Source organism: Hyperolius riggenbachi, chromosome 3 (assembly GCF_040937935.1).
Source record: "Hyperolius riggenbachi isolate aHypRig1 chromosome 3, aHypRig1.pri, whole genome shotgun sequence".
Classification (NCBI taxonomy): domain Eukaryota; kingdom Metazoa; phylum Chordata; class Amphibia; order Anura; family Hyperoliidae; genus Hyperolius; species Hyperolius riggenbachi.
The window spans coordinates 150,796,593-150,819,776 of NC_090648.1; the positions used below are offsets into that span (position 1 = coordinate 150,796,593).

General features: G+C 41.8%; 1 protein-coding gene across 1 annotated transcript in view; it reads right to left on the bottom strand.

The window, feature by feature from the left end:
• Positions 1 to 945: 945 nt before the first annotated feature.
• Positions 946 to 23,184, bottom strand: part of ARRDC4 (arrestin domain containing 4) — a 41,081-nt gene continuing 18,842 nt past the window's right edge. Inside the window, exons 3-8 of the mRNA XM_068272458.1 lie at positions 20,191 to 20,338; positions 15,698 to 15,800; positions 8,474 to 8,730; positions 5,820 to 5,982; positions 3,830 to 3,984; positions 946 to 2,422 (exon numbers count right to left, since the gene is read on the bottom strand). Of these exons, the coding sequence (XP_068128559.1) occupies positions 2,363 to 2,422; positions 3,830 to 3,984; positions 5,820 to 5,982; positions 8,474 to 8,730; positions 15,698 to 15,800; positions 20,191 to 20,338 (886 nt within the window). The 3' untranslated portion in view covers positions 946 to 2,362. The remainder of the gene's footprint in view (positions 2,423 to 3,829; positions 3,985 to 5,819; positions 5,983 to 8,473; positions 8,731 to 15,697; positions 15,801 to 20,190; positions 20,339 to 23,184) is intronic.

Sequence of the window (23,184 nt, forward strand, 5' to 3'; positions counted from 1 at the left end):
TATAAAACGCACAGCCAGTGGCAGGAAGAACGTAATTGTGGATCCTGTGCGTTTGCACTTTGGTTTTTGGTGTGACTGCAATGTGAAATTTAATGGCGTACAACAACATTGCACCAAAAATGCCGTATGTAGCGTGTTTACTGATCGCAGCTAACAGGATCACCTTAATGGGAATGAAGCACTGCGGTCTATATTACTGCGCTGGTGTCTTTGCGATGGGCAAACTGCTTGCGTTTTGATAATCGGATGGAAACACATGTAGTATTAACCGGGGCCTGAGTGGTGGGCCTTATGCACATCTGTAAAGTACTCTCTCAGGTCAAGTATTATTTGGCAGCACTGAAATAAATGCCAAAGATAAAACTGTAAGGCTAAGTTCACTGTGGGTGTTGTATTATTTTCCCTGAAAAAGAGGGAACGTTACGGGAAAGTCACACTGCACATTATCAGATTGTGTTGCATACAGTGAAGCATACAGGCAAGGAAAAGTATTCTTCAGGGCATGCATTTTGCGGCAACGCACTGCATGCAGTGTGTTGGATTGCCGGATGCCATTATACTGCACTGGCCGCTCTGTGAACGTCACATAGGTGGTGTATTGCAGTGCGCTGTTCTGCAGTACAATGCAGCCATTACGTTGCACCACAACACACGACTGTGAACATAGCCTTAAAGTGTACCTGTGATGAAAGGCATCTCAGGTACCATACTTACCTGGGGCTTCCTTAAGCCTGCTTGAGGCCGTTCAGTCCCTCGCTGTGGCCCGGGGTGGCTCCTGTCCCCCGCAATACGACCCAAAAGCCTGGCCGAGTGGTGCTTTGTTGCGCATGTGTAGCCCAGCCAGGCACGCTCCTATGTCGCACTCCCGTCCCTGGGAGCAATTTGCACCCTGTGCAGTAGTACTGCGCAAGCTCAGAATGCTTCCAGCCATCGGAGCATGACGAGGAGCGCACCTGGCTGGGCTGCATAAGAGCGATGAAGCACAACTCTGCCAGGCTTTTGGGCCATATTGCGGGGACAGGAGCCACCCAAGGAGACAACGAGAGGCTCAGCGATCTCAAGGGTGCTTAAGGAAGCCCCAGGTAAGTATGGTACCTGAGATGGCTTTCACCTCAGGTTCACTTTAAGGTGACAACTAACAATACAATTTTCTAAATGATCATTCAGACACCACATTTATATTGCGTTTTTCTCCTGGTGGACTCAAAGCGCCAGAGCTGCAGCCACTAGGACGCATTATAGGCAGTAGCAGTGTAACTTGCCCAATGTCTCCTACTGAATAGGTGCTGGCTTAGTGAACAGGAGGAGCCAAGGTTCCAACCCTGGTCTCTTGTGTCAGAGGCAGAGCCCTTAACCAGTACACTTTATGAATGATTATTCATATAAATGATCGAAAACTAACGTTTGTAACTATTAACAGACAAAAATCCCCTAACCAATCCAACCATATTGATGAGATCGATCTGAAAATCAGATTCATTTCATGAATCTGATTGGGTTGGTTGGGAGATTTTTGTCCTTGTGGTCCCAAACGATCATTTTCAATCATTCATACGAATAATTGTTCATAAACTATAGTTCACCGAATTGTATCGGCAGTGGCCATCTTAAGACCGTCCCAATTATCTACAGGTGAAAAGGAATGATAATCTCCCTTTTAGGCATTATAAATACATTTTAGCTTAGCATGACAATGAATTACAGCTGTATGTCTTTGGACATTCTTGTAGTCACAGTGGCACCAAGAGGTAAAAAGAAAGCATTCCATTAAAATTCCCAAAACACATTTAGAAAAAAAACGATAAGTAGTTAGTAGAAAAAATATAATAGCAACCTGTTTGGATCTGTCTTTTGTGGAGTGCATTTCATTAGAAATCGGTTGCTATTAGTTACATACATGTAAATATTCACAGACAGATACCTCCATCACAGTTATATTTCACAGTTACTGAGACATTAATTAGAACAGCTAATAAGAGTTTATACATTTTCTAGTTTTGCACTGTTTCCCTAAAGCAGACGCTTCATGGTGTGAACATGAAACTATAGCAGAAGTGAAGGAATTAGGGGGAGTAGCAGCAGCTCTAGTATGGGGGATACAGCTTTGGGAACTCCCCTCTGATCCCAGCTCAAGCATACGAGTCTTTTGTCTTTTCACTATGCCAGAGCAAGCATCACTGTGGTTTGTTTATTAGCTTGAAGAAGCTTTCAGTCTCACAGGGTTCTCATGTTTGTGTTAGGAGATTTCATCCTAGAAGCTTTGGTCCACATTTCTGACAAGGACTCAAGAATTTTAGCTTTGCCATGCTTCACAAAGTCTTTGATATGAGGATTCACCATGTTATTGTATTTGGTTACATTCTCATTCTTGTAAGGTGAACAACGGCGTGCCTTCTCTTATGTTGTCGGGATGTGGATCTATCTGCACAGGAACATGAACATAAGACATTGTAGAAATTGTGCAACCTTAATCATAAGAGTCTGAACAAAAAGACCTGAAAATTGCTAATCACTGGTGGGGAGAAGAGACCAACTGTGACTATATTACAAATGGATAGATTGAGGGTAATCACCCAATAATATATTGTATAATATGTGTTTAAGGTTTTTCTAGAAAGTAACAGCTGTTTTCTTGTATTTTCCATGCAAGTTATTCTTACTGGATAATTTAACTTACATCTGTCAGGTTAACCTCTCCCTGCACCACTTGTCACATAACTGCAGATTAGCAGTAACTGTTTGTTCAGCAGCATTAAGATGAGTCAACGGATTGCGCTGCTTGGTAAGTCAAGCCAATCTAACTTACATTTATTTTTATTCTAAAAATGTATCAGAATTTACCACCATGGCTGATAGATAAAAAATGGAAAATGTGGGAAATATGATCGTTTTCACAGATTGAAAAAAAAATATTTTACATTAATTTTTTTTATACACTCAAATGTTACAATCAATCAGAAAAAAATGATTGTAATCCTTCAATTGAAAAGAAATTAAAAAAATGTATGGTGTGTGGCCACCAAGGTTCAAGGACACATTGGAGCTGATAAAAAAAAAAAAAAAGATTTACTTACCTGGGGCTTTCTTCAGTTCCTAGCAGCCGATATGTCACTCGCCGCAGTTCCACTTCCAGCTTCTGGCCCGGGGTTCCCTCTGGTGCAGATGCCAACCGCATCTATTGCGCAGTACACTCTAGACTATGTCAGCGCGTCCCAGAGGGGCTCTCGCGCAGGCGCAGTAGATGCCGACCTGGCGAGGTCGGCATCTGCACCGGAGGGGACCGGGAGCCACCGGAGCTGCGGCCAGGCCACAGGAAGGCTGCCAGGGGCTGGAGGAAGCCCTTGGTAAGTAAATCTCTCTTTTTTTAAAAAAATTAGCTCGGACCTTCCCTTTAAGCAGAAAGTTAAGGTTAGGCACTTGGAGGATACTTTCAGTAAAGTTTAGGTATAGTAACAGTAGAAAGAAGGAAGAGTTAGGGATACGCAATGGTAAGGGCAGAGGTTAGGATTACGGGATGTAGGGTTGTGGATGTTTAAGGTGTGCTGACAGAAACTATATTAAAGCAAATTACACCTAGCCCATATAGCCAGAACCTAATCTGCAAATTCTATATACAATTTACTGGTGTCCATCTGAAACACTTTCAGTTACTGTACATAGCAAGCACACTTCACTGTCAAAAGCCTTATACATTAAAGGTGCTTTTTTTTATTTAGAAATGGAAAGTTTTAGAAATTAACACATTTTGTTTCAGGATTTTTGTTAAATAGAAGAAGGAAAAGATACTGAAGAATGTTCAGTGTGCACAAGTAATTAATCAGTGGCCTACCTCAGAATATAGCGGCGGAGGCTGAAATCGAAACTCCTGGATGACATCAAATGGGGGGAAGTGTAGCCCTTCCGTTAGTTCTGTTTGCTCTGTGACTGAGGGGGCGCTCCATGAGAGATCCTCTTCTGACACAATATCTGCATAATTTGGTGGTGCTGCAGGGAATAGGATATATCATGTAAGAATGGCAATTTTACATGTAACGCAGGGACATCAATTATGAGATTTTTCATCTTTCCTTTTCCTTTTAAATTAGAAGAAACATGTACCTAAAGGGTAAGTAAATTATCATAAGAAAATATTGGCATCAATTAACGATACTACAACTTAAAATAGCCCTACTCTTACACAGAACCCTTCCCACCTCCGCTGCCTAACCCTAAACCCCCCCTTATTGACGCCTAACTCTAACCCCCTCATCTTGGTGCCTAACCCGAAAAAAAAAACCTTCTTGATGTCCAACCCTAAAACTCCCCTTCTTGACGCCTAACCCTAACCCCCCTTTCTTGACGCCTAACCCTAAAACCCCCCCTTCCTGATACCTAACTCTGAAACCCGCCTTTCTGATGCCTAACCCTAACCCGCCTTTCTTGACGCCTAACCCTTAAACCCCCCTTCCCGACGCCTAACTCTAAAACCCGCCTTCCTGTCACCTAACCCTAAAACCTCCCTTTTTGATGCCTAACCCTAAAACCCCCCTTCCTGATGCCTAACCCTAAAAACCCCCTTCCTTACGCCTAACCCTAAAACCCACCTTCCTGGCACCTAACCCTAAAACCTCCCTTTTTAAAGCCTAACCCTAAAACCCCCCTTCCTGATGCCTAACTCTAAAAACCCCCTTCCTTACGCCTAACCCTAAAACCCTCCTTCCTGACACCTAAACCTAAAACTTCCCTTTTTGACGCCTAACCCTAAAACCCCCCTTCCTCATGCCTAACCCTAATCCCCTCCTTCCTAACTTTATGTTCAAAACAATAAATTTTAAATCTATAATTTATATATAAAAAATCTATAATATAGATCTATAATATAAAAAATGTGTAATTTGTTAATGCAAAACATTAAAAATGTCAAAAACAAGAGCATTCTACTTTTTCCAAACGATAAAATATTTCAAAAACTATAACATTTTAATTTTCAAAAAGATAATTATCATGCATCCAAATGTATGCTTTGGGTACCTAATAGCTGATATTTGCATTAGCGCCTATGGGCGCCCAAATCCTCCATTAGCCCCTGGGAGTCCACATTTCCTACTTCCAGGAACGCATGCTAAAGCAGGAATAGTTGTGTGAACCTTTCCTAAAAGTGCAGGCAGGGAACCTTCTGTGAATTCGACTGGTACAGTAGAGAAGGCACCGAAAGTTGAGAAAAGTGAATGCTAGAAAGTGCAGCAAGGGCTAGCACCTGGCAGATATGATGAATCTGGGTTTTCTCCTTCAGAACCCCAGATTATCCCATACACCGCAGGTCAGCACCAAAGCTAGTGGGGAGGGTCATGGTATTGTGGTCCACATCGCGCTTCACATGACCACGATGCTAAGCTCGAAGGAGTAAGCATCGGAGTCGCGTGAAACGCAACGTGGACCACAACCCAGTGACCCTCTCCACTAGCTTTGGTGCTGACCTGCAGTGTACGGGATAATTTGGATTTATGAATGAGGAAACCCAGACTTGAATACCAACACAATGATGTGCATGGATGGTGACACGTGTGCACACATTTACTATGTACCTAATTAGACAAACAATGATTACATTTAGTCTTGGAATATGAAGAGTTGGGTGGAGACCTTCCCTTTCAGTCCCGGTCTGTGGAATATTAAATGTTTTCAGCAAGAGAACGTTGCATACAGTGAATAATAAATTTGTTCTATGTTTAGCTGTATATTCCCTTTTACCTATGAGTCATCTCATTCAGTGATTACTATATCATCTCTATATGACCTTCAGTACAACATGTACAAGGGTGACAGGAAGCAGTGCCTACCTTCTGGCTGTTCTGGCAGTGCCAAGGCAAGCCAGCTCATGTCCACTGTAAACTGGCTGGCCACGCTGGCATTTCTGTATGTAAAGCCATTAAATGGCACGGTGCCTATGACTAGAGGTAGCTCCACCACCAGCTTGTGCGCACCAGGAATGTGAATATACACCTGCAGCAGCAAAAACAGAAACATAATTAACAGCTTTCACTGAATTACTGCAATTAAACTTACAATAAAAAGTTAATATGTTGCCTGTCTTGCTGTTGGCAGTGAAACGATCTATCAAGTATACAGAGGAGAAGAAGAGGAAAAGAGAGGAAGTTACATACAACAGTTTATATCTAGAAATAAGCGGATCACAGACTAGTAAAAAATGTATTTAAGTGGGAGACAAATATTGTAGAATACATGTAGCCTGCTCATTCTGAGTTTCTGCCCGACAGGGTCCTATGCATAGCTCCAACCCCCCCCCCCTTCCCCGGCACGCCCCACACCCAGTGACGTACTCCCTATTGGACAAGAAGTATGTCACTGGGATTCCCGGGGGGCTCGATTTATTCCGTCCTTCCACCCGTGCCATGCCGCCAACCTTTTTAAATGGTATGCGTCGCCCAATGACTTGTACTACTTCTGCCGCTGTTGAAGTCCAGATTAGGCACTTCCAGCACAACATTGCCTTGCATTGCCGTTACCCTACGGTAAAATAGGGTAACACAACACAGGTTTACAATGTACGTGTAAAAGTATGCATAACCTCTGGACACCTAATAAAGTGTAAGTGTTTGGGTGCAACCGTAACTTTAATAGTTTGAATAGACCTCACTAGAGGGGCTAGTGAGATATATCAATACACTAGGCGAGCACTAGCGTACAAGCTCCAGCAGGCTGGAGAGTACAAAGGAAAAGGCTGAATCTCCCGAGGAGATGCAGGCAAGAGACAAATACTACAATGACAGATACCCTACAGAGCAGGTAAATAAGGCTGGATACAGCCTAGCAGAATTATAAGACCAGAGGAGCTGGCGTAGTCATACCTCACCAGTGGCGGGGGCCCACAGGTGAGTAGAATGGTCAGGCAGGCAAGGTTCGGCAACAGAGAGGTAAGTATCGGTACAAGATCGTGAGACAAGAGAGTAATCAGTAAGCAGGTAGAGGTTCAGCAACAGGTAGGCAGATAGGCGAAAGTACAGGATCAGAAGGCAGGATCAGGATCAGAGGTAATAGCTAAGAGTCATACACAGGAGATCAATACAGTAGTAATATCCTAGTCTGGGTGTGAAATCCGTGGCATCAACACCCGGGAACTAGTCTACAACAACATTAGCAAATCAGCAAAATCCTAGACTAGGTGTGAAATCCTTAGCATCAACACCAGGGAACTAGCCTAAGGTCTGCGCGCTAACACGCAAGTATTCACGACAACAGACAATCCTATACTGAAGCCCGGAGGCTTATGAAGCAGAGGAGACCCCACTGACACGCCCCTCCGAATCAACCAATCCTGGGCGCCGTGGGACTCCTCTGACGTCAGCCGACCAACAGGTCAGCTGACGGGCTTCCTCCCCGCATAAAGGTCCCGTCTGTGCGCGCGCCCACGCGCTACGGCGACCCCCTGCCCGGAAGAACGTTCCGTCCTCGGCGTCCTGGACGCCGAGGGTACGGATGGCCGCATGGAGGCAGCTGCGGCGGCAGTGCTGTTCGCCGCAGCTGCCTTGTTTCTCACAGCATGTCTCCCACATAGCAGTTCGGCAGTGTGCAACCCCAATAAACAGAATTCAGCAGTGTGTCCCCCAAAACTAAGTAGGTAGAACCTATAGGCACAGATGTTCTGGCACCTTACACTTCGCCCTCCATGAACCTACAAGCCCCCAACAAACTGCACTGCAAGTGTGCTGGCTGTCCCAGCTGTCACTGCTCCCTTACTTCCCTTTCCCTTCATAGGTAGCTACAGATGTTCCTTAGTATAAGGTAACCAGAAGTACCCTCAATGTTGAGTAGCAGTAGCTAGAGATGCCCCTGACTGAAGGAAGCTCTCGACAGTGGAATACACAGAGCAGGGTGAGTAAGCTCTCATTTACACTTTCATCAGGACTCTGCATAGAGAAGGAGGCGCTCGGGGAGGGAGGTGAGCCGACTTTCCATCATCAGGCGCCTGTAGGCACGTGCCTACAGTGCCTTATGGTAAATCCGGCCCTGAGGTAGAGTTTGGCTCCAGTCAACATAAACAGGCAGCCTTTCCACTCCAAAAACAAAATTATCCCCCCAGAAAAAAACAAACAAAAAGGCAGCATTTTCTCTGCACAAAAAGAACATAAATAGGCAGAAAAAAAGAGAAAAAAAGAGGTGCCCACAGCTGTGACTGCTACATACTTAGGCACTTTGCTATTGACCTGAGGAAGCGGGCCAGTACCCGTGAAATGCGTTGTCTTTTTTTGTGCATCATTAAAAACTTTTACTCATATGGTTTGTCTGTTTATGAAGGTAAGACCGAATTACTCCTATACCTTGATTTTAAGATAATTATATTCTGGGCGCTTCCAACAAGTTTTCTTATAAATAGGCAGAGTGTCTCTAAATCATAATTAAGCAGTGTTCTCCTCTAAAATCCCCACTTTAGTTGCACATATTGGATAAGTATATGAAAGATGAGAGAACTCACTGCTAAGAAATACTCCACGCGGATGATGTGACAGTCCAGGATGGTCGGTGTTACTGATGGAATTTTCAGCATTTTTCCATTCCAGGTTTCCGTGCTTCCAGAGGCAATATGGTTTCCGCGCACACTGGCCAGCATCTGCCTGTGCGTTTTCATTTTCCCATGGACTATGAAGCTTTGGGTTTGGTATATAGCAGCTTTGGGAACTATTAAGCGTGAAGAGCCATTTTCAATTTCTGCATAAATGGGAATAACTTCCCCTGAAAAGAAAACATAAAACCAACACAGTTTTAAACAGTTTTGACTGCTTAGTGCAAACATTTCAGTTTACTCATTTGTGTTGACCTTTCATTTTTAACGACATAACTGATGACAAGAGATGATGATTAAAGTGAAGTTGAAAATAAACTAATATGATAAACAATTATATTTATCCTTCTACTCCTAAAAATGACTTTAAGTAATCCAGAGTTTTCTTTAAATATATAATCATTTAGAAAGTAGGTTGAATGTTTTACAGTCTCTAATCAGTGGCAGCCTATTAAAGAGAATCTGTACTGTCCAATTTGTACAATAAAAAACGTACCAATCAAGTCACTGTGATCTCCTGGGTCCCTCTTTGCCGTTTCCGCCACTCCCCACCGCGATCCTGGCTTTTAAAGTGAATGTTTACCATATTTAAAAAGAAAAAGTCAGATACTCACCTAAGGAGAGGGAAGGCTCGGTCCTAATGAGCCTTCCCCCTCCTCTCCCGGTGCCCGGTCCCGCGCAGGATCCCCCGTGGCAGTATTCGACCAGTTCGGTCAAATACTGCCACTTCCGCATGCCTTCGGGAGCTTTCGGAAGCCTTCGGGAGCACTCGGGCTCCCGATGACGCGGCCGCTCCATACTACGCATGTGCGAGCGCCCTCTATGACGCACTCGCGCATACGTAGTATGGAGCGGCTCGTCTTCGGAAGCCCGAGTGCTCCCGAAGACCTCCGAAGTCCCTGCGGCGGCGGACGCGAACGGGGGAGCCAGCGCAGCACCGAGGGCACCGGGAGAGGAGAGGGAAGGCTCATTAGGACCGAGCCTTCCCTCTCCTTAGGTGAGTATCTGACTTTTTCTTTTTTTTACCGGTACCCATTGGCTTTAAATTGCCAGTTTTAGGCAGTGTTTACAAACAAAAAACATGGTCGCTAACCAGGAAGTGATGTATGTGCAAATATATAGGTATACACACACACAACCTAATATGTATGTATGTGTGTGTATATATACACATATACACACACACATATATATATATATATATATATATATATATATATATATATATATATATATATATATATATATATATATATATATATATATATATATACACATACACATAATTCCTCCCTGGGCCGACAAAGCGTGACAAGGAAAAGGAGATTAGCTATATTACAGAGACAGTGCAATTAGAAAAGGCTGCAGTAATCCAGTCCACATTAGAACAGGTATAGGAACTTATAGGATAGAAGAAATAAAGCTGAAAATGTTGTTACAGAGTCTTTTTAAGTATCCCAGAGTTAGAAAAAGGACAATAGTTCATGTATTTTATCTCTTTCTACTCTCAGAATTCTGCCAGGAAAACGTTTATGGCTGTAAATTTCTTATTAGTGATGTTTACTATATTCCCAACAAAGGCAAGACAGAAGCTGTCAATTCCATACCTAGAAACTCTTCCAGGCAGCAAAATAAAGCAGAAAACAGCCTTGTTATTAATATGTTTTGTACTGTACATACACATTTTTATCTCATCATGTCACAGATCGTCTTGGGTACATTTTAAAACCTAACTCCACCAGAAACTTTTTTTTAGGGGTTTGGATAAAGCAATAAATGGTCAGAAGTGCTGCCAAGTTTTTACAGATCTCTAGGTCAATATCGGGGAGCATTTCTCCCATTTCCTGGATCCTTCTACACTGCATGGTTCGATTTTAAAGTTGTATGCAGTTTGCCGATAGCAAAGCCACTGTGATTAACTTAGTAATCATGGTACCCTGTACAGAATGGTGTAATCCTTTTTTTGCACAATCGCAAATCTAGTTTACCTGGTTTTTCCGAATGGGTTAAATAAATGGGAGTGCATGGAAATTGCATGGCACACACAGTGCTATGTAATTTGCTATCCAATCTCCATTTGAAAAAATGCCAGCAAAGTGCACACTTGAAAATACATCAAAATCGCAATTGCAGCGCACAATGATTGTGATTGCAATTTCAGTATGGAAGGGCCCTAACAGACATTACAATGTACAAGAAGTGAGGTGAAATCTCCATAACAGCAACATGTGAATCCATCCCATGATGAGATAAATATAGGTGCATGTAGAACTAGACTAGTACTAAGAAATTGTCTGAAGACCCCTTCTGTTTTTCAGTACAGCAAGTTTTAAAAAAAACTAGCTTTGCAAATAAGCTTGTCAAATAGGTTGTCAAATTAAGTCTATTTCCTGAAAAGCAAATAGAAGCCAAAACAGCTAAGAAAGAGTGAGAGAAGGCTTCTGATAAAGTTTTAGTGCTGGAAAGTTCATAGTGTCATTGCTTCTATTTGTTTTTCCATACAGCAAAGTAGAGTTGTCATAGCTGCTGTTCAGAATGAAGTCTTAAAATTAGGTACTTCAATTAAACATAAAAATATGAGACTTAGTTTCATGTTTATTTTACTTTTCTTAAGACACATGCCGTTAATCATTTCATTATAGGTTTATTGTCATTTTAGGTATGCTTTAAAAAGCCAGAACTTCCTTCAAAACATTCAAGCAAGCCCCAAAAACGCATTTTCCCCCACCTACCACACTTTAACTCTCTCAATCATGCACCTTTTCCACAGCCCTACCTTATGTATCCCTCCCCATCCCTTCTCATGGTCTGACTCGGACTTGATTTGCTGGGTCTCTGTAAAATCACTTGATCATGCATCTTATACCCTGTTTGCATGTATAACCTTGTGCTATGTTGTATAACCATGTGCTACCTACCTTTGTCTGTCATCCCTTGTTTACATTGTATGTATTCCTATTTATTGTCCAGCGCTGCGTAATATATTGGCGTTTTATAAATACAGTAAATAAATAATAATAATAAGCCAGGACTGGATTAAGATGAAATGGGGCCTTAGGCTGTTTTAGTAAGATTTGGTGGGGGCTAACATCCACCCTGGCCCTAGACTCTTTCTATGCCCTAGTCAACTGCCTAGAATTGAAATGTGGATGATCCGGTTCTGCACTAAACCATGATCACAATGTGGGACTGTACAGTGGCTTGCAAAAGTATTCGGCCCCCCGTGAAGTTTTCCACATTTTGTTATGTTACTACCACAAACATGAATCAATTTTATTGGAATTTCACGTGAAAGACCAATACAAAGTGGTGTACATGTGAGAAGTGGAACGAAAATCATACATGATTCCAAACATTTTTTACAAATCAATAACTGCAAAGTGGGGTGTGCGTAATTCTTCAGCCCCCTGAGTCAATACTTTGTAGAACCACCTTTTTGCTGCAATTACAGCTGCCAGTCATTTAGGGTATGTCTCTACCGGCTTTGCACATCTAGAGACTGAAATCCTTGCCCATTTTTCTTTGTAAAACAGCTCCAACTCAGTCAGAGTAGATGGACAGCATTTGTGAACAGCGGTTTTCAGATCTTGCCACAGATTCTCGATTGGATTTAGATCTGGACTTTGACTGGGCCATTCTAACAAATGGATATGTTTTGTTTTAAACCATTCCATTGTTGCCCTGTCTTTATGTTTAGGGTCGTTGTCCTGCTGGAAGGTGAACCTCCACCCCAGTCTCAAGTCTTTTGCAGACTCCAAGAGGTTTTCTTCCAAGATTGCCCTGTATTTGGCTCCATCCATCTTCCCATCAACTCTGACCAGCTTCCCTGTCCCTGCTGAAGAGATGCACCCCCCGAGCATGATGCTGCCACCACCATATTTGACAGTGGGGATGGTGTGTTCAGAGTGATGTGCAGTGCAGTGTTAGTTTTCCACCACACATAGCGTTTTGCATTTTGGCCAAAAGGTTCCATTTTGGTCTCATCTGACCTGAGCACCTTCTTCCACATGTTTGCTGTGTCCCCCACATGGCTTGTGGCAAACTGCAAACGGGACTTCTTATGCTTGTCTGTTAACAAGGGCTTTCTTCTTGTCACTCTTCCATAAGAGCCAACTTTGCGCAGTGCACGACTAATAGTTGTCCTATGGAAAGATTCCCCCACCTGAGCTGTAGATCTCTGCAGTTCGTCCAGAGTAACCATGGGCCTCTTGACTGCATTTCTGATTAGCGCTCTCCTTGTTCGGCCTGTGAGTTTAGGTGGACGGCCTTGTCTTGGTAGGTGTACAGTTGTGCCATACTCCTTCCATTTCTGAATGATCGCTTGAACAGTGCTCTGTGGGATGTTCAAGGCTTTGGAAATCTTTTTGTAGCCTAAGCCTGCTTTAAATTTCTCAATAACTTTATCCCTGACCTGTCTAGTGTGTTCTTTGGACTTCATGGTGTTGTTGCTCCCAAGATTCTTATAGACAACCTCTGAGGCCGTCACAGAGCAGCTGTATTTGTACTGACATTAGATTTCACACAGGTGCACTCTATTTAGTCATTAGCACTCATCACGCAATGTCTACGGGAAACTGACTGCACTCAGACCAAAGGAGGCTGAATAATTACGCATGCCCCACTTTGCAGTTATTGATTTGTAAAAAATGTTTGGAATCATGTATGATTTTCCTTCCACTTCTCACATGTACACCACTTTCTATTGGTCTTTCACGTGAAATTCCAATAAAATTGATTCCTGTTTGTGGCAGTAATGTGATAAAATGTGGAAAACTTCAAGGGGCCGAATACTTTTGCAAGCCACTGTAATTGCTTAATTGCTAACTACCTGGCTGTGTGAAGCTGAACCCCACAGGATATCATTGTTTTATAAATATTGATCTATCATGAATTGTATTGACATGAAGTGCAATTGTTCTCAAGTGCTGAAGAAGTCATTTGTCAATGACATTTGGAAAGTTTCTAATAGTAACAAATGTATGCCTATTGAGCAGGGGTGCCCAGGGGTGTATACAGTAGAGGGATAGGGCAGATGACTGGAGGTAGATTAGAGCAGTTAAAGGGAGTCAGTGAGAGGAGAGGTGACAAGTGGGATGTCATTAGGGGAGGTGGAAGGATAGATTATTGGGTTAGAACTGACATGGAGGGGAGAATAGTGGAGGTGTGAATTGGCAGCAGGTTTGTGAGGTGTGCATGTTGGGGGAATGAGGGAACATGATTATTTTTATTATCTTATTAGAAATACGAGTATTGAAGAGAAACAGCGTTGGCACTAAATGCACTGTAGGACCTCAGATGACAGTTCCTACTCCTGTGGTGCACGCCTGTAATTCAAACAGTCCAATGCATCAAAAAAGAAAAGCAGATGGGGCACTTTCTCTAAAGACAGGTTTAGGTAATACAGTTTTAAAGTAGATTTACTTTATTAGAAAAAAAGTGAGAATGCAGCACATCATCCAATTTTCAGATAGAATAGTTGGCCGCAGTTTACCTTCCCTGCAGGACCTTTCCACTAAAGATGCAAAAAGAGAGCGGCCAAGAGTATCATAAAATGACATTAAAGCCACCAGCAAGCAAGAAAATACTCAGAACAATTCTGTACTTTATCGCCTACTTTTTGGTACTTTAATTGCAGAGTGCTGATAAATTATTTTAACTACTTTAGCCGTTTGGACGTTGCTCCTACATCCACCTATGCATCTTGGACGTGGGAGCTACATCCATGCAAAAAAAAGTGGCCGCATGCTCGTTCTCGCTAATTAGCCTGGAGATCAATAAATGGGAACACAGTTCCCATTCATTGATCTACGTCTGCGTGTCAATGATTGCGGCATCAATGAGATGCCTGCGGTCATTTGTAAACACTTACATACATTGCTTCCTGTTTTGCGTACTAAAAGAATACACAGGAAGCTAATGACTGAAATAGTAAAATTACACTTACATACATTTTTTTTTAATAAACAGACCTACACAGAATTTAAAATTAACTCCTTATTTCTCACACTCTTCCAAAAATACCCGAATAAAACTTTTGAGTTAAAAAAAAATACAATAAGATAAACCATAAATAGTTATCTTAGGGTCTGAACTTTTTAATATGCATGTCAAGAGGGTATATTACTATTATTGTTAAAATTATGGGCTTGTAAATAGTGATGAACGCAAAACTGAAAAAAATCACCTTCATTTCCAAATACAATATTGGCACCATACACTGTGATAGGGACATCATTTAAATGGTGTAATAACCAGGACAAATGGGCAAATAAAATACATGGGTTTGAATTGTGGTAGCATGTATTATTTTAAAACTATAGTGGCTAAAAACTGAGAAATAATGAATTTTTTCCATTATTTTCTTAATATTCCCGTTAAAATGAATTTCGAAAAAAAAAATTCTTAGCTAAATGTACCATACAAAGAAAGCCTAATTGGTGGTGGAAAAAACTAGAAATAGATCAATTTGTTGTGATAAGCAGTGATAAAGTTATTGGTGAGTGAATAGCAGGAGAGCTGAAATGATGAAAAAACACTGAAGGCTGAAGTGGTTAAATAGAGGGTGAAAAATTATCTCTTAAGAGAAAACTTAGGAAAAAAAGTGAATTGAATAAGGGTAGATTCACACTGGCTCTTTCTGGGAAACGGATCAGTAAAAACGGATCCGATTTCAGTTCGAATTGATCCGTTTCTGTTCCATTTCCATTCTGCTGGTCCAGTACAGTTTCCCCAATATACCCCAAAGACCTCCATCACCAAAGTAGATTTCTGCTGGCTAGAATGGTTCATTTTCTAGCCAGTTTGATTAAAGGATCCAATTCTCATTTTCCCCAATGCTGTGCTTCAGCATTCGCTTCCATACCACTGAGCTCATTGGTCCAGACGAATTGCTGCAACACCAAACTTGAGGTCCATTCAGTGGAGCGTGCACATGTATCCATAGGTTAACATTGGATCCGTTTGCATTACGTTCGTTACGATCTGTGAATGGACCATTTTTTACTGTCAAATGCCAATGTGAACCAGGCCTTATTTTTCAATAAAAAACAGATTCTGAAAGGGATGTTATAATTTGTTTTTGAGTTGTAGCAATTGTTATTACATGATAAATGTCCATTTCACATCAATTTAACCTACCATTACAGTATCCTTTTCTTCCAATCTTGGCACTTAAAGATATTGGTCCAGAAGTGAAGAACCAGCAGCCAACGGTTAGTTCTTTGGATCTTTCTACAGGAGTCTGCAAAAGGGAAGCAGTCCAGTTTTCAGAGCGTGCTGTAAGACTACAGCTATCCAGACAACAGAGAGAAGCATAGCACTGGAAGCAAACATGCATTAAAGGTAATATGGTGTGTTAAAAGGTGTAATTACCAGATAACAAGGAGGGCAGTAAGATATGAGCGTGTCAGACTCATAGTATAAAGGGCTCAGAAATGAACATCAGGGTCACATGGTGACATTTTGCACTGTTTATACAACACTGAACAGCTGTACTGGAAATGGTAATGTGGTTGTCAACCAGATAACAATATGCTCACAAACAGGATTCTCTATGAACTCTACTATTAGAGGTCAGTATTATTCATGTATTCTTCTAAGAGAATCTCCAAGCATTTTAAACCCTCTCCCAGACTAACAACAGACTCACACAGACTGGGGTTGATTCCTAAAACTTTTCTCACAAATTATCACTGCTTGGCCCCATTCATAAACTTTTCTCTCAGGAGTTAATTTTTCAACTTGGATGCAAAACAACTTTTTAGCACCCTAAAACTGAAAAAGTATTAAAAAGTAGGTAAACATGTAATATCAAATTTATTTTGCGTATTTCCTTACATGGAGTTTAACCACTTCAGCCTACAGCTTCGAAAATCTTATGCATCCGAGCAATGTTCACCTCCCATTCATTCGCTAATAACTTTATCGCTACTTATCAAAATTAATTGATCTATATCTCGTTTTTTCCGCCACTAATTAGGCTTTCTTTGGGTAGTACATTTTGCTAAGAGCCACTTTACTGTAAATGCATTTTAACAGGAAGATTAAGATAGAAATGGAAAAAAATCATTATTTCTCAGTTTTTGGCCATTATAGTTTAAAATTAATACATGCTACAGTAATTAAAACCCATGCATTTTATGTGCCCATTTGTCCCGCTTATTACACCGCTTAAATTACGTCCCTATCACAATTTATGGCACCGATATTTTATTTAGAAATAAAGGTGCATTTTTTCAATTTGCGTCCATCACTATTTACAAGCTTATAATTTTAAAAAGTTTAATAAGATACTCTCTTGACATGTATGTTTAAAAAGTTCAGACCCTTAGGTAACTATTTATGTAGCTTTTTTTTTTTTTAATTGTAATTTTTTTTATTTTTTTTTTTTAATACAAAAATGTATTTGGGTAATTTTAGTTTGGGAGGTAAATAGCTAATTTTAGATGTAATATAATGTATTTTTTTATTCAATACAGGTATGTGGGTGCAGTTTACTATTTGGCCACAAGATGGCCACATTCAAAAAATTACTGGATGCGAACGATGTCGCATCTAAGAACTAAAATGAAGAGAAGAAGTTTCCTGGGGGCAGAAATACGACGCTCTCTGATGAGAAAGCGTCGGTATTTCTGCCGGGGACTTAGATCGGTGAATGGGAATTATATTCCCATTCACTGATCGGGGGGGCAGCGGGAGGAACCCGATCGCGCGCACTACACGGCTGCAGCACCACTGCCTATCTGGACGGATATATGAGTCCAGATATGGCGAAGTGGTTAAAGCACACCTGTACTGATTACGCAAATGGTGCCATTTAAAGAACACCTGTCAATCAAAATAAAGTGTTTAAAGTAGAATTGCATGCAAAACTTTTCTTTAATTTTGGACAGAGTACTGGTGAATTAGAACCTGTGCTGGGATTGTATTGCTGCCTTTATTGATGTCACATGCTGGAAAGCAAAGTGTGCAGTACCTACAATCTATCGTCTGTGTACAACATGCCATCGGCTTGGCGATATTTGATCACAACAACAGTTCTGCTATGTCAGACACTATTCAATGTCTTGTTATTATAATTGGGTGCTGTATTTCGTAATTGGATGGCAGTCTACAGCAGCACAAGACCTCCAACAGGTGGGCTGCACGTTTATTACAAATATGTCTTCACAAGCCAAGTCAGACAGTATAAGGATGAAAAAAATGAAGGGTTGTCACAAGAGATGATATTCTCTAAATAATCCGAGACGTGGAAATGGCCACTTGGAGCAGCTGGAGAGAAAATGTGAGAAATGGACAAAAAGACAGATAAAAAATAAGACCAGTACATCTGCATTCTATACAGATGATGAGAAACAACTTGAACAATACAAAAACATGGAGAACGGATAGTGGGGTTTCAATGGCTACTCCTTAATTGGTCAGTTAGTGGTAGATCAGTCATACGATCAGAGTCATCTAGATGTCGATTGTTTACCTGTGCTGCCAGGCAGCGCCCGGTAATTATCGTTTTTTGCTGTTTTTATCCTTTTTGTTTTTTTCTGCAGAGGCGATGTTTAGGGTTAGGTGTCAGGAAGGGTATTTGTGCAAGGAGGGCGGTAAGGGTTAGATGTAGGGAAGGGTGTGTGTGCGGGGGATGGGATATTTAAGGTTAGACATCAGAAAAGGGGTTTGTGCAGGGGGGCGGTTAGGCACCACCAGGAGCGTTCTTAGGGTTTGGCACCACCGGAGGGGTGTGTGTTAGGCATCAGTAGTGGAGGGTTCTGTATGTGAGTAGAGTTACGTTTAGCATTAGTAAAATATTAGTAACAATTACCGGTATTTTACTAAGGAAAGTTAACACTTTAAAGAGAGTCTGAAGAAAAATGTGTTTTCTTTTTTAAAGCCTCAATCTTAATAATCATGTACTCACATTAGCCTCTGCAGTTTTCCTGCCTTAAAACGAGACCCACTGTCTAGAAAAGCAGCTTTTTTTTTATCTCTACGGCAAAATTAGTCACAGAATCTGCTTACAGTAGGATCACCGTAGCTCTGCCTCTCTCAGTGTCGATACCTTCCCCTCTCAGCCCATTTCCGCCCCCTTTTAATTTATGCCGCCCCTCCAATACAGTGTCAGCCTCACAGCACATGCAAGTCTCACAGCAGTGTGAGTACATTGCTGCACATGCATCCATCCCTCACAAGCACATTGAGGAAATAGCAGGGTGGCGCAATAGACATCCGGCTTGCGCGGCCGTGCACGGGAGTGCGCGCATGGCCACACAGAGGGAGATGCCGTGACCTGGAAACACGTCTGAGGTCGCAGCTATCTTTAGCAGGGAACAACCAGTTCTTCTAAATGCAATAGCGGATGAAGGAGAGCCAGCAGAGAAGCGGTAATGGGCTCATTTGATTTGCATTGAATCTCTCTGATTTATGTATTTAAAAAAAATAATTTTCACTTCAGATTCTCCTTAAATAATATAGTATCGGTAAATTTACAGACATTCTACTATCTGCACTGTTCCTGTGCCAAATTTTCCAAGGCACCTGGAAAATTGTATGCAGTACAAAGCTATGACAAGCAACGATCCTGAGCTGCCGTACCCACAGCCTCCCTGGGCCAATCACAGAAAAGATTGGAACTAATTCTTTAGCAATCCCCTCCTCCCTAGCGCCCCACTAACGAGTTTCTGCTTACTTCAGCAGTATTACAAATTCCTTCATGTTACCAGTAAAGCATGGCTGATTTTGAATTGGAAACAGAGAGGCTTCCACCCTTCCCTTACCGCTTGAAACCACCAAGTTAAGATTTGGAAACGATTACAATTCCGCAGTGCATGTCTGTAAAAGATTATTTTGAACCTACAAGTTCTGGACTTTGTGAAGTTCCTCGAGTATCCTCTGTGCACTTCCTCATTCTAAAAACACCCCACAAATTTTTATGTCAAATTGGTCTTGTTTAAAATCAACTTCAATTGCCAGAGTATTTTCCTGTGATGATATCATTCATATTTAAATACCGCACCATTAGGGCTCCTGTATAGCTGTCATGAAAGTGCAAGGTATAATTGTATATTATTTTGATAAAATGGGTGCAGATAAAAGAATAAAGCTCATTAGCTCCACATCTCAGCACTGTGTTGTTACTCATGCTCTGATCCTCCCTGCCATACTATGTATTTGCAGTCATTATGGAGTTCAATGCTTTAATGTGATCCAATTTGCCATTAGGGCATGATAGCTGAAAGGATTCCGGCGGCAGCTGCATACACTTACTTAGTGGTAGAAAATGGCATGAAAAATGGAAGGATACGCGACATATAATGGTCTGCGTTAGATAGCAGACCTGCAATGATTAATAATAAGTCTCCCATAATTATGTCTTCTGCAGCTGTCATTATTCACGTTTAGGACAGAGAGCCTCACAAATGCAGCCTTGGCGATAATTGGAACTGCGTGATGTAGAGCTAATAAAACAAATTGGAACACCTGCATACATTAGGAGTGCAGATACTAACTGCAGGCGCAGAGAACTACTTGTTATTGGAAAGTAAACAGAAAAGTAAATGGAGTTATTCCAAGAGGTGTCAGGTTTTCAGGAAAAAAAAAAAAGAAAAAAACTTCTTTCTGGTCATTAGAAGGCTTCTTACCAGTAAAGATGGCGAATTGACATCAACGCGACTGGTGACTCGGAGCTCCCGGCGCACGCTGAGATCAGGCACTGAAGGTCTTTCCAAAACGGTTAAGATTTGGTACTGAACTTTACCGTACCTTCCTGTAAAAGTTGTAACCAAAGGGCTGAAAATAGCAAAAAAAGAAATTGCCATTAGTGATAACATACAGCAATACAGCACACCTGTTATGCTTCTCATTATCACTATATACTGTACAAAAAAAGCAGAGGAGGATAAATGAATGTAGGATGCAGCAGCCAGTAGGTGTAATTTAGTGGACAGCAGGGATCTGACCACACAGGGTGCATGAGCTGCCACTGATTACACTATAAAGTCTCAAGAAAAAGCAGACGTACGGCTTAACTTTCTGCGATGGAAAATGAACAGGCCTCTGTCATCATTAAAACTTCACACAAACACCTGCTATGATACGTTGTGTTTCAGCATCATCTTGGAACAAGGTGTTATTATTAAACGTAACCCAATCCTCTGAAGTGACCTAATCCTAAACATTTAACCCTTCAGCTGCCAAAGTAAAACTTTATTTGGCCGCAGGGTTGAATATTTCATAGTTTCCTGTCTGGGCGGCTGTATCGGCTTCTTCTTCCTCCACCGTGGCGGCGATGTAATCCCAACATGCACCAGCAGCTTTTAAACTAAAAATTTAGTTTGAGGCTGCTAATGGGTCCTACCCAAACACTAACATTATCTCCTAACCTAATCCTAACACTAATCTCTCGCAAGTATTATCCCCATTATCATTTATCTTTTTATTTACTGTATATACTCGAGTATAAGTCTATAAATTTAGGTCTGATTCACTTCATAAAAGTATAGGGGTCGAATTATACACGAGTCACGGGCAACACTGAGCACATTGAGTAATGTGTGTACTAATAGTGACATTCCCATGAAACAATATACCTAGTGGTAAGTGACACTTTGAGGAAAGGAAATGCCAAGAAAACACAGGTCTGAAAGTCCTGGCCACAACAATTAACAAGGAAAGGGACAGGGAGGAAATACTACACTGCGTAAAAGGGAGTGAATAATTTCTGCAGTTGGGGGCCTGGAGGAGGTATTGGCTGCATTGAAGGGACAGGAGGGGTTAATGGCTGCAATACTGTATGCAGTGCAGTCATTAAACCCTCCTGAGTCCTAAGTGCAGTCATTAACTTTGCTGGGTAGACTTATACTTGAGTCAATAAAAAGTTACAGCTTATACACGAGGTCAATTTGTATTCGAGTATATATGGTATATAGCACAAACATCTTCCATAGCACTGTACATAGCACAAAAACATACATTAATGGGGAGCACAGATACATGAGCAGATCAACACAATGTACAATCAGTACAACCAGTGACATGAGTTCACATACATACAATTAATGTATAGTTTGAAAACATCACTAATGCGGGTACATATTCATTGGATAAAATGCACAGAAACAGGAAACACAAGGAGGAGGTCCCTGCCCTTGCGAGCTAACACTCTAGAGCAGGGGTGTCAAACTCAAATACAAAGTGGGCCGATATTGAACACTGGGACCAAATCGAGGGCCAACCTCAACGTCTGGAGGCCACCTCCTTCCCTTATAAAGTTCTCTGGTGTCTAATGCCCATTTTCCCTCCACTATACAGTTCCCTGGTGTCTAGTAGTCCTCTCTTCCCTATACAGTTCCCTGGTGTATAGTGGACCTCACCCTCCCCTTATACAGTTCCCTTGTGTTTAGTGCTTTCTCCCTACCTACCAAATATGGCTTCCCTCGTGTTCTATGGTTTCACTTCCAATATAGCTTACCTAGAGTGGGCCAAACATAATACAAAGTGGGTAAACCACTTGGGGGCCAAATTTAATGACTGAGGGCCAGATTTGTCCCGCGGGCCAGAGTTTAACATATATGATCTAGAGGGTAGTGGGCTTGATACACTGGGGGAATGGACAATGGGGTTAGCAGATGAGTAGGATTCAAATTCTAGCTATAGCAAATTATAAGCTTCACTGAATAGATTTGTCGTGAAGGTACATTTGAAAATTTCCAGGCTTGGAGCATGATGGACAGGTTGTGGGAAAGCGTTCCAAAGGAGAGGTGACACTCATGAAAAGTCCTGCAGCACATTCAGATGCAACTGTATTTACAGATTTTTCTTTTTAAATGGGGATGTTGATTGCCCTTAAATGAGCCTATATACTTTCTAACTTCCTCTGCATTAACAGATCATTCAGCCTGTATAAACCTCCTCCAGACTGAAGATATTCAACAATTCATTCTCTGATTGTTGGTACTGATGAATCAATGGACTTAATTTTCCTGTTTCCATAGCTGACCCTGGCTTCATCAACTTCATCTTGTCATCTGTCTTTACGTACTGTGGCCTGGACCTTGACTAAACCTTGTCTTTGACCTGCCTAGATCATGGCCAGAACATTGACTACCTCTGGTCTGCTGATTGCCTTCACCGCTACTGATTACACCTCATTTCTGCCACCTGTCTCAACCAATCCCTTTACCTCAACTGTCTTGTCTACTGTTTGTCCCAACCATCACCCAGACACTATATACGGGTCTATCTATGGGCTATATGGGCTCTCTCCTCCCCCTTCTGCAGAAGACTGCAGTGGGGAAGTTTAATATTTACCTGCTCCAGTGGTACATCAGGTCTCTTCTTTTCTACCTAACAGCCACACTCTCTATGCTGCATAGCATACCTCTGGCTGCGAATGCATGTCACGTGTTTGGGAGCTGGAGGTATACAAGAATAAAGTGTGCAGCTGCTGGGAAGAACAGAAGAGATCCGATGCATTGCTGGAGCAGGAAATGTTACACTGTAATGCTGCACTACTCTGCAATGTGGGGAAAGGGTTTGGGGAAGGACAGATGTGTACATGTGGGTGTTTTCACCAGCCACATGGGGGGATGAGGGGGTGCTACATGCTAATTTCACTGGGGGTTCAGTGAGTTGTT